Source organism: Lycorma delicatula, chromosome 3 (assembly GCF_047948215.1).
Source record: "Lycorma delicatula isolate Av1 chromosome 3, ASM4794821v1, whole genome shotgun sequence".
Taxonomy (NCBI): Eukaryota; Metazoa; Arthropoda; class Insecta; order Hemiptera; family Fulgoridae; genus Lycorma; species Lycorma delicatula.
Window position 1 is genome coordinate 148,039,604 of NC_134457.1, and position 12,053 is coordinate 148,051,656.

At 28.9% G+C, this 12,053-nt stretch overlaps 1 protein-coding gene across 4 annotated transcripts in view; it reads right to left on the reverse strand.

Moving 5' to 3' along the window:
- Positions 1–12,053, reverse strand: part of stj (voltage-dependent calcium channel subunit straightjacket) — a 230,930-nt gene that overhangs the window by 202,071 nt on the left and 16,806 nt on the right. For all 4 annotated transcript variants that reach the window (XM_075360777.1, XM_075360775.1, XM_075360776.1 and 1 more), the window contains exons 7-8: positions 11,340–11,453; positions 8,275–8,476 (exon numbers count right to left, since the gene is read on the reverse strand). In XM_075360777.1, the coding sequence (XP_075216892.1) occupies positions 8,275–8,476; positions 11,340–11,453 (316 nt within the window). The remainder of the gene's footprint in view (positions 1–8,274; positions 8,477–11,339; positions 11,454–12,053) is intronic.

Consider the following 12,053-nt stretch of genomic DNA (forward strand, 5'->3'; position numbering starts at 1 on the left):
TTAAGTAATTCTACTGCAGTTTCATCATTTTCAGACATTACTGATACATTTTTTATTACATCAAAAGCATTGCCTCTAAAGAAATTTGTAAGGTAATAAAATTTTTCAATATTAGAAAATTCTTCTCGGTTACAAACTAAACTATTAAAAAGATCAAAGAATTTACGCAATGCCTTCACATCACCACGAAAGGGCTCAATTTGTATAGGTTTTAAGTAATTGGATTAGATTTGTTAATCATTTTAGTTGCATCAGTTACCTTTGAAATTTTGAAACGATTTTCTAATTTTTTATGTTTTAATTTAAGTTTATCAAAATTTGGCTATACCAAATTAAAAACATTCATTTGTTTTTTTAATTAAATACTTGAATTCCATTTTTATTGGAATCATACACAAAATAATATTAAATTTGAATGAAATAAAGTTATTATAAAATAAGGTTAAAAGATAAATGTCGAATACAATAATATTGTTAAAGTATATAGCCTAGCATAAAGTTTAATGAACTGGATTGGTTGTAAATATGATACAATATTGCTAACATCTGTTGTGTGCAGGTCAGCAAACAATAGAAAGATTGCCTGAGATGTGTGCGTGCATGCTTTGTATAGCGCAACAAAGAACTTGTCCAAACTGGTATCGAGGGTTGGTTCTGTATACCTAACTTCATAGATACAATTTTTACTGTATTATAAAACATTGAAATATTTAACTATTGAAATATTCATAAACATTTGAATGTTTCACTAATGTTAATTTTTTAATTGCACATTTAACATACACCCTTAATTTTTGATACACTTTTTAAAAATAAATGATAAATACTGTGATGTTGACTTGGTTTGATCTTATCGAAACCCATGGATGAATGCTGTAGAGCAGCTAAATCAGTGTCATTAATACAGCAACTTGACGATGAAATGTTGGTTAACAGATGCAGATGGTTAGACGATGAGGTGTTGGTTAACAATCCAGTAGGTACGGTGACTTGACCATCTGGTTCTTGAATGTGGAGACAAATGACCAGAAAACGTGTGGGCACTGGCTTGAACAATCTGGCTCGAAGGACCAAAAACCCACGTTGCGACGTCAATGGGACACCCTTGGTTAACAACGTTGCAGTACATTTTAGAGCGAGGGTGGACTGTATGTGTTCATAAGTGATGAATGAAGACAACACCTTGTTGATTACTGAAGGATTGTTTAATTGTACGCTGTCTTGGCAGTTTAAAATAATTTTGTAATTGTTTAATTGTATGCTGCCTTAGCAGTTTAAAATAATTTTGTAACATAACACTTGTAACTTATATCTTAACGTTAAAGATAGCAAACATAAACTAAATAAAACTTAAAAGTAATGTTCATCTGAACAAGAATTGAGAGAGTCCATCCAGACGCAACCGCCTTGGGTCAAGTATGAGTGCAGGCTGGTTAGAAGACGCTACATACAGTGCTCGAAGAAGCAACTTGTGACATGGAGTGGCATGATGGTCTGGCGACCATAATTTGCCATGGGCACCTTTTTTTTTTTTCTTTTTCCTGTTTAGCCTACGGTAACTACCGTTTAGATAATTCTTCAGAGGATGATATGTATGAGTGTAAATGAAGTGTAGTCTTGTACATTCTCAGTTCGACCATTCCTGAGATGTGCGGTTAATTGAAACCCAACCACCAAAGAACACCGGTATCCACGATCTAGTATTCAAGTCCATGTAAAAATAACTGGCTTTAATAGGACTTGAACGCTGGAACTATCGACTTCCAAATCAGCTGTTTTGGGAAGACGCGTTCACCACTAGACCAACCCAGTGGGTTTGCCATGGGTACCCTAGTCACCGGTAGGTTTCAGCACCCGACAGCAAGAGGGGGGTGAAAACATAACACCTACAGAAAAAAGGAAACACAAAAAAGCTAGTCATCCTTGCTTCTACAGATTCTGAAGTAAGGGATAAGGAAAATACAAAAAGGTAGCATGGTAGAGTAATCACAGACAAAATGCTAACTGGTTTTTGATTATAATAAATATATGGGTGGAATCGACACCAATGATGTGATGTTATATGCTTATTTAGATGAGTGAAGAATACTAAAATATTGGAAAAAGGTGGTTTTTAATTTATTTTCAAGAATAGTACTAAATTCTTATATAAATTATAAAGCAAATAACATGCTTCATAACCAAAAACTACTGTCCCATTATAAATTTGTTGTCAGCATCACTGATACAATAACTGATGAGAGGCATAGAATGGGAGCGAATGAGAACATAAAACCCGGTGAATCCAGCAGTAGGGTTAAAGACCTTCAAAAACTACCTGGTAAAAAAGAAAAGATATGTTTGGTCTGCACCAAGGGAAGCACAGACTACAAAAAAAAAGTGGCAGGAAAAGAGCAAAACATACATGTAAATAGATTGCAGTCCTGAATAGTGAATATAAACTGTTTGATAACTTTCAACAAGTGTTTAAAGACTAAATCTTATTCTGGAAAAAGACATGCAAGTTACTTTTCTTTTTTTACTAACTTTTAGTTTAAGGTAATATATACTACAAGATGTACTGTATTTCAGTTACCATATGAAACTAAAAAAAAATTATTTAGATTATGTATTTATTCATATATTACCATAATTTTTTTTCTTTGTAGAAAACATTTCAGTAAAAAAAAAAAAAAAATCTTATTTCACACGTTTAAATTGTTTCTACTTTCTTTTGTAAAAATCATAAACTAAAAAAAAAAATTTGTTTTTAATTTTTTTAAAAGTTTTTCATTAGATTAAGTAAACATAAATTTTGAATTAGTAATTGTAAATGATATCCTAGCTGTTCACGTTCTTGTGAATATTTTAATACCTTTTTCATTAAATTATCTTAAAAAATAAAATAGTTATGAATGTTTACTCTCTACTCTGTTGCACACTTATTTTATATCTGGCATTCTTAGCATTTATCTGACAAGAAATTAGGTTACATTTTTTTTGGCATAATTTTATTCAACACTTGACAAAGTGTTAAAAAACTGTAATAATGTCATATGAATGTTATTCATAATGAATCGCCCTTTAAAGCAAGAAATTCTTAGAATTTAATAAGTAAAATAAGAAAAATTGACCTCAGCCACATCTACCTTAGACAAATGGCTTATTTCAGATTTTTTAGGGTTTTTAACTAATAAGAGAACCAAATTTAAAAAATGGCTGATAAATCAGTATACTTAATGTTTAATTACAGAATTAACTGTTTACTCTCGCGAATATTTAAAAACAAAAAATGGATATAACATAATAACATGTATCTAAACAGATGTAATAATGTAGATAGAATAAGTGTATCAGCACTCTCCTGAAAATAAATAAAAACAGAGATAGCTCACAAATTTAAAATACTAATAGTACAGGCAATTTGTCATCAAAATAGGCTGTATTTGAAAATGTTTACCTACCGATTGATCTTTTGTCCATGCGTTAGGGGTGATGAGGGAAGCTTAACTCCAGATTTGTAACATCCCCATCCCATAGATTTTTGAAAAACTCAAAAAGTTTTTGAAATCCGTTTTTCTCTGAATCTATACATTTTAGAGAAAAGTTTTTCAAACATAAAATGTAGAGGACATTCTCCTCTACAATTAATGTGTTTGAAGTTATGCCGTATAATTTGAAATTGAAATACTAGGTGGTGCTGAAGTTGTAAAAAACCTGTTTTTTTCGGTTTTTTCACCGGAAAAAATTGTTTTACGTCTGTATTGCATTTGGAAAAGTTGTTAATCTCAAAAAAACAGACAACTTTTATTCAAACAATTTTCTTGTACGACTTAGCATTCCAGAGTTATAGCGCTACAATGGCAACGCAGCGGTCCTATTGTTATTGTAGCCAGGGAGATCGGCATTGTTCAGCGACTAGACCGGTTTCGAACTCGTGCCCAATTCACAACATTTTCACACTTTCACAAGCTACAGCTCCAAAAAGAAGTCATACAAGAAAATTGTTTAAATAACAGTTGTCTGTTTTTTTGAGATTAACAACTTTCACAAATGCAATACAGATGAAAAACAATTTTTTCTGGTGAAAAAAACCTAAAAAACATGTTTTTTACAATTTCAGTGCCACCTAGAATTTAAATTTCAAATTATACGGCATAACTTCAACGACAATAATTGAAGAGGAGAATGTACTCTACATTTTTTGTTTGAAAAACTTTTCTCTAAAATGCATAGATTCAGAGAAAAACACATTTCAAAAACTTTTTTGAGTTTTTCAAAAATCTATGGGAGGGGGATGTTAAAAATCTGGAGTTAAAATTCCATCACCCCTAACATATGGAAAAAACATCAATCGGTAGGTAAGAATTTTCAAATAAAAATAAAAATTGACTGTACTAAGTTTGCCATTTATTTTTTTATTAATTGCATTTCTTGTTGGTTTTTAAAAAGAGCCCTGGTCTTCTATTTTTGTTTATTTCTTATTTTACAAGAAACATTTTTTTAATTTTACTTTCTGCTAACTTCTATTAAGAAAATGTTTTAAATTTAATTTTCATATCCTTTTATTTTTGAATTGAGTCATTTTCTTTAACTTCATTATCAAATAATTAATTATACTGTTTTATGATGGCTTGAATTGTTAAGTGTTTTATTTTTAGTTAATACTCTGTTTCTTTGTCTTCAGTGATTTGTTAGGTTAATAATTTACTAATAATCAAGATTAGTTTCCATTATGTTTTTTCTTATAGGCTAATTCTCATTGTGCAAAATTTTCATAAACTCTATATCTCTCTCTCTCCCTCTTTTTTTTTATCTCTTTCTCTTCTTTGTTAATGTCACTCTCCAAGCCCCAGTATCAACCTGTTTTATTCTGTAATGCCTCTTCTTCTTTTCCTCTTTAATATATTTTATATTTTCTTTCATTTCCAACATGAGATTTCCATATATAATGTTTCTTCATATGATTCGTTATACTAAAAGTTATGCTGCTTTTCAATCATATATTTTTAAGATGTATATATGCAAAGAAATTGTAAAAGTAAATATAAAAATTTTAACTCTTAAATAATGTTAATAATATTTCTTTAATGAATGCATAATTTATTTAGTCATGTGAACCTCAGAAATACTGGATGCCTTTTAATTCATACATTTTTTAACACATTTTGTGACTTCGAATTGGCTACGCTACCGCCTCTAGCTTAATGCTTTAATAACTCTTTTGCTTTCTTAATGTTTTGCTGATCTGAAAATTCTTTTGTCTGGGATTAATCCCTTTTGAATTTATTTTTTCACAGGGAAAAACCTGTAATCCCTGTAGCCCTGTGGATAGATTGTTAACTAATGGCTTACTTAAGTTGCGGATTAGTTGCCCAGTGAACATATTAACTTGTGAGCATTTCATTCTAGGTCACTGAAGAAACCCTCTGAAAATGAAAATTCATGTATGTACTGAAAAAACAGAAATCTAAATACAGGTTTTTCCTGCATTTGCAAAGATATTCTTGTTACTTTTTCTTCTTTCTACTACAGATCCCACAGTCCATTTTTAAGTTTTTTATTATGTTGACTATTTTGAAAAACCTTTTATTATTAATTTAATTATTAAGAAAAATTTCTTTTGTATTTGTATCTTTTTGAATAACTAATAGGACAGGAAAAGTTGGGCATTATACACAGTTTTAAGTGTATATTTGTTATTTTTTTCTTAGTCTTCTCAAGCTTCCCATTTATCCTTTTTCTTTTGAGGGGGTTAATCAATGGTACTTTGATTACTGCAATAGGCTGTAATATGAGGTATAATAAATCTTCTTTTTTTATTCTCATTCACAATTTACTATACCCTAAACCAATCACAGAGTTCATTAAAAACTTCGTCGGTAAGAGGCAAAATTTACAGTTTACAGTTTATAGTTCTAAGCATTAATTAACCTAACAGTGAAATGAAAATGGGGGGAAAATTAGCATGAAAACATTATATTTCAGTTCAATTAGATTAATAATAAAGAATACTTTCAAAAAACACCTCAAATTTTGTTAATGTTTTTTTTTTCCATTTGATGAACCACAGGACTCGAATAAGCCATTTTATTCATTTGTTTAATGTACCTTTACGAATCGAACCGCTAGATAGCAGTACTTGATAGTACTAGGTAGCTTACAAAAACTTGATAATGTACTTGAAATAATAAAATTTAAAAGAGAATATACTACTACAGCTTGTTTTAATAGTAAATGCTGTTATGTAAATGAAAGTACTGAAGATGAAACAATTTTTTTAATTCCCATCACTTCTTTAAAATAAATAAAAGTATTAGTTTTCAAGATATTAAACTAGTTTATTAAAAAAGGAATAAATAAAACAGAAATAAATTCAACTGATAAAATTGAATTTAATATAAAAATCGAGGGTTACACTTATAAAGTAATAAGTGCAATATTACATCATGGATTTTCGATTCATAAAAATCATTATACTAGTTTTATTAAAAACTGAAAAATATGGTATTAAGTGAATGATTTAAATATCAAGAAAAAAATTGGACATGAAATTCAATTTGTTTGTTCTAAGGCAATAAAGTTTAATAATAAATCCATAAGATAACATCAGTAATTCATAAAAAAAAATAAAAAAAAAAAACAAAAAAATAATCTAACACAACGCAGTGATATCCAAAAAAATTACAATGAAATTGTAAACTGTACGGTAAGAGTCTTGCAGATATCATTTCTTCTGCTCAAAAAACAAAAATTTTTGTAATACAAATAAAAGTGATTTAACAAAACGATACAGATATCAAAAAAGGTAAGTCATTACATTTCTATGTAATACATATAACATTTACAGGTATAATACAATTATTATACCTGTTTATTATTATTATTCATTGTTTAATAAATGAAATCAGGTCAGAAAGAGTTTTGTAACAATTTTTTTTTTTTTATTGCTTATTATATGGAATACTTAAATATTGTTTATTATCTATTATTGTATATCTATTGTCTATTACATATATATTTAACATGTATTGTTTTTTAAAGAAAATTCTAAATTAATAATAAATTTTGATAATAGAAAGGTAGTCTCTTACCTTTTTTGATATCAATATCGTTTTGTTAAATCAGTTTCATTTATATTACAGAAATTTTTTTTTTTTTTGAGCAAAAGAAATGATATCTGCGAGACTCTTACCATAAATTTTACAATTTCATTGTAATTTTTTTTTAAATGTACTAAATTCCATATACAATAACAGTACCCTACTTTATAGTAACAAAAGTAAAGTAAATAATAACACCAAACGTTTTTCTTATTAATGTAAACCTGGTATTTCTGAACGTTGTTAGTTGTTTTCATTTTCTTGTTGCTTAATTTTGTTTTACTTACTTTTCTTGTTTAATTACTTTTGTTTTTCCTCATTTATTATTAAAATTTTACATACAACTTATTTTTCCTAACATTATTTTTTAAATCATAATTATATATCTCGGAAATTACTTGGACTTGAGTAATTACTTTTTTGTGATGGCTTGCCTTTCCCCCCTTAATACTAGCGAGAAATTCAGATAAAGTATAGTCTTCACAACAATAAATAAAACAAACCATTACACATAAAACATCACTAAACAAACATAATGCAACTAGAATATAAAAAGTGAATTACTGCAATTGCACAATGTTTTACATTAGTCACACAGGACTTATCTTCAAATGAAGATAAAACACTTATGAGCCCATATAACAATACAGTCAATATTTTTACACCATCTCCTCATACATGTAAATCACAAATACACAAATAATTACAATAACCTTTATGTTCTACACAAGTAGAAAAAATATCATACAAAAATCAAATTATAAAAACATGTTTCTGCCCAACTAAAAACAGCCAGCAATTCCACCATCTTAATGAAGAAAACAACACCAGCCATTAAAATGACCCAACAGTAACTAAAATCATTACGACATAGGTTTTGGTTTGGTTTGCTGTTAAAAATGTTGTAATTTTCATTGATATTATTATTTTTTTTAAATAGCAAATTTGTATGTTGCAACAAATATTTCATATTATAATGATATTTTGGATACATTACATGATTTTACCATATATTACAATTCTACCGTCCAATCGCATGCTATCTTGAGAAGCAAAACATATTACATACAGTATAGAATCAAAAAATGAACACAGATTTGCACGATTATAATACTGAATTCAAATTTGTTAAATAATACAGAGATTTAAATTAAAAATTAAACTGATATAAATTCTTTAAGTTAATTCATACCTCTATTAGCGCAAGCCATCCACTTCACTTCACGTATTTCTGATGCTTCTCTACCAATAAGATAAGTAAACACTCTAACTGGCATTCTTGGTCTATCTTGCCAATTGTATTTTTCAAAAATATCTTTATAATTATCAGGTACTCCATCAGTAATTAGCATTATTGCCTGATTACACAATGATCCTACTTTCTCCTTGGCATGCTAAAAAATATTTAAGATAGTAATAATTTTAGTATTTTAATAATATGAGGGCGGTTCAGAAAGTTCACGGCCTGATACAGAGATACCGCTAGTAGGATCCAAAGGGTGATTTGGAGTTAATGTAATATCCATTAGATGGCATGCTAAACATTTTCAACATGTCTTCTCAGTTATTTAATTGTGTAGTTAAGAGGTAGTAGATAAGTGTTGTGTTTTATGCAAAATGGATAAAATCGAAATTAGAGCAGTAATAGAATATTTTATTGTGAAGGTTTAAAACTGACAGATATAAAAAAGGAGTTAGATTCAACATTAAATGAATCTTCCCCATTGTTTTTGATAGTAAAAAAGTGGGCAGCTGAATTCAAACGCGGTCAAACCTCCATCTTTGATTATGAGCATTCAGGATGCACTGCAACCACCATGACTAATGAAAATATCACAAAAATCCACAATGCAGTATTAAAAGATCAACAATTAATGATACGCAAGCTTGGAGAGATTGCAAAAATATCAGTAGACCATACTCACATCTTACACTAGCATTTGGGTATGAGAAAGCTATCAGCACAATGGGTGCCATGTTTGTTAATGGCTGACCAGAAACGCATTCGAATAAACATTTTTCAGCAGTCTTTGGACATGTTCAACCGCAATTCAACTGAAATTTTACGATGCTTCACTCATGAAAGGTGGAGTCATTATTACAAGCCTGAGACGAAACAACAGTCCAAATAGTGAGTTAAAACCGGTGGAAGTGCTCCAAAGAAGGCAAAAAAGTGTTTGATCAGCAGGAAAAGTCATGGCCACTGTTTTTGGGATATTCATGGTGTGATGCTCATAGACTATCTGGAAAAAGGAAAAACAATCACCAGAGAATATTACACAGCACTGTTGGAGCAATTTAAGTTGGTCATTGAGACCAATATCCACATTTGGGTAAGAAAATAGTGCTTTTTTACCATGACAATGCACCCACGCAACACGGCGTCTGTTGTTGCTGCTAAAATTCAAGAAATGCGCTTCGAATTGCTTCCATATGCACCATATTCACCAGATTTAGCTCCGAGTGATTTATTTCCTGTTCCCGAATTTGAAGAAAGGCTTGGTAGGCAAAGATTTGCCTCAAATGACGAGGTCATAGCTGAGACTGACGCCTATTTTGCAGAACTTGAGATCGTATTGTATTGATGGAATAAATAAGCTGGAAAAGCAATGGAGTAAGTATTATTACTTTAAAAAATGACTATATTGAAAAATATAAAAAAATTTGGTAACAAATTTTGTTTTCTTTCTTAGGCCGTGAACTTTCCAAACCACCCTTGTAAAACTATACAAAAATACTTCCCCACAACAAAATAAAAACAAAACAAAATATGATTTTTTTTCTGAAAACATAACAAATTTAGTTGATATCATTAGTCTTCAGTGAATATTTTACATTTAACTGATTGATGCCAAGTTATTTTACTTATTTCTCATTATTTTAAAAATAAAATTTATTGTTATAAAACAAAAAATAAAAATTATATTTAAAATAATTTATTTCATTAATACTGGTTATAAATTCTGTAATACTGGTAACTGAAGTTTGAAAAGACTATGAAATAAAGAAAACAAATTACTAAATAGTTAATCCTAATAACTTATGGTCCCAATCATTCTACCTTGTCTTGTTTCTTCCAATTATTCATTATGTAGGTCTGCAATTGCCAGTACCATAAAACTTATACATTAAAACATGAGTAGATACACAGAAAAATACATGAATGAATTTTCAAGATAAAAAAATGGGCTATTAGATAATTCTTTAGCGCCCACAAATATGAATTATGTAGACTGATATACAGAAAACTAAATATGTTAACATATGCTTGTGTTTATATTTATGTGCTGTCTTCACCAAAAAGAAGAGCAACTTATTCTTTAAAAGATAACAATATAAATATCAAATCACGTAACAGTTTTCATATAACTCAACACAATGCTTTGGCTTTTAAGAAAGAACATTATGCTTTTGCTGCCATTTTTAATAAATTACTGAAAAATTTAAAAAATCTTCACACCAATTTATTTAAAATACAATTAAAAGATTTTCTTTTACAGAAACAATATTACTTCTAAATGAATTTTTAAATAATAGCAATTACTATTTTTTTTTAGATCTTGAATTTCCTGCACCCTGTTTAACAAGTACATAAATAATGCTCAAATAACTTTCAATAATGCCTTCTGAATTGAAAATTACTTTGCAGTTATTTTTTATGTTTAATATTTTCATGTAGTTAATATATTTATCACACATTACTAACATTGTTTCACACGTTTATATATTTAATAGTTAATAAGGACTTTAATTAATATACCTATTTTTATCTTATAATTAATTGTACGTTTCCCATGTGATCGGTATAATATATTATTATATACCAATCAGGATAAAAGACTTATTTATTTATGAATAAATGATCTGTACCAGAATGAATATAGATTAATATTAGAAAAATAAAAATGTCTAGAATCAATATTTAAATAATTTAAATCAGATATTGATTTACATCCACTCCCTCTAGAGATGAAAAATTTCATATGCAGAGGGAATGATGCAATTCAAGTATTTTGAGTAATCTGTTTTCAAGCGCAAACACATGCATGCATACACACATGGAAAGAGACAAAAAGAAATAACCCATTTTAATATTACTTTGGTTATATTTACAATAAATTAATTCTAAAAATACAATAGCTTTACTCGAGAGGAACCATGAATTAGATTTTAAATAGACCCTTTCTAACTTTTCCCATTGAATAACCAGTTAGTATAAATAGATTACAATAAAAATTTATAAAATTATTTACTTACAGTTTCAAGAATTTTGAATGCGTTCACCAGGGCAACTTTAAAATTTGCTATATTCTTTGCAACACCCATTTCTTCCATTCCAATTTTTAACTGACGAACATTAGCCAAATTTGCCTAAAATTATTAAAAGCAGAATTGATGATCTTCTTTACTCACATAAAAACACAGACAATGTAAAATTGGTCTGACATGTTATACACCAACACAATGATAGACAATTAAGTGGCCAATAAATCATGAAAAAAGAGAAAAAGAATGAGATAAGAAATCACATTATACCTTACTGTACAATCTAAGCATACATAAAATCAGATTTACATTTCCCTACAGGTTATGGGGATAAAATACACATCTGTATATTGGAAAAATTGAGAAGAGGTCATCAGAAAATCTGTAGAGTGCAGAGACTTATAACAATACAGTAAAATTAATTGCAAGCTCTACAGAAAGTTCAAAAATCTTTTTTTTTTCAAAATATTCTTTTAAAAAAATAAGCATCTTAACACATTTATTTGTTTTATTTAGGTCAATTAAAAATGTTTGAATAAATAATACTGAAAAAATAATTAAAATAGTTTAGAGATGGTATTTGGGATGCGGTTTTGAACCAGCCCATTACCGGAGCGAAACAGTGATCAGAATGCACCACATCTAAATTTTGTTCAGTAGCCCATCTCCCGTCTGCAGAAGAGGCTGCAGATCCTCGCAACGGAA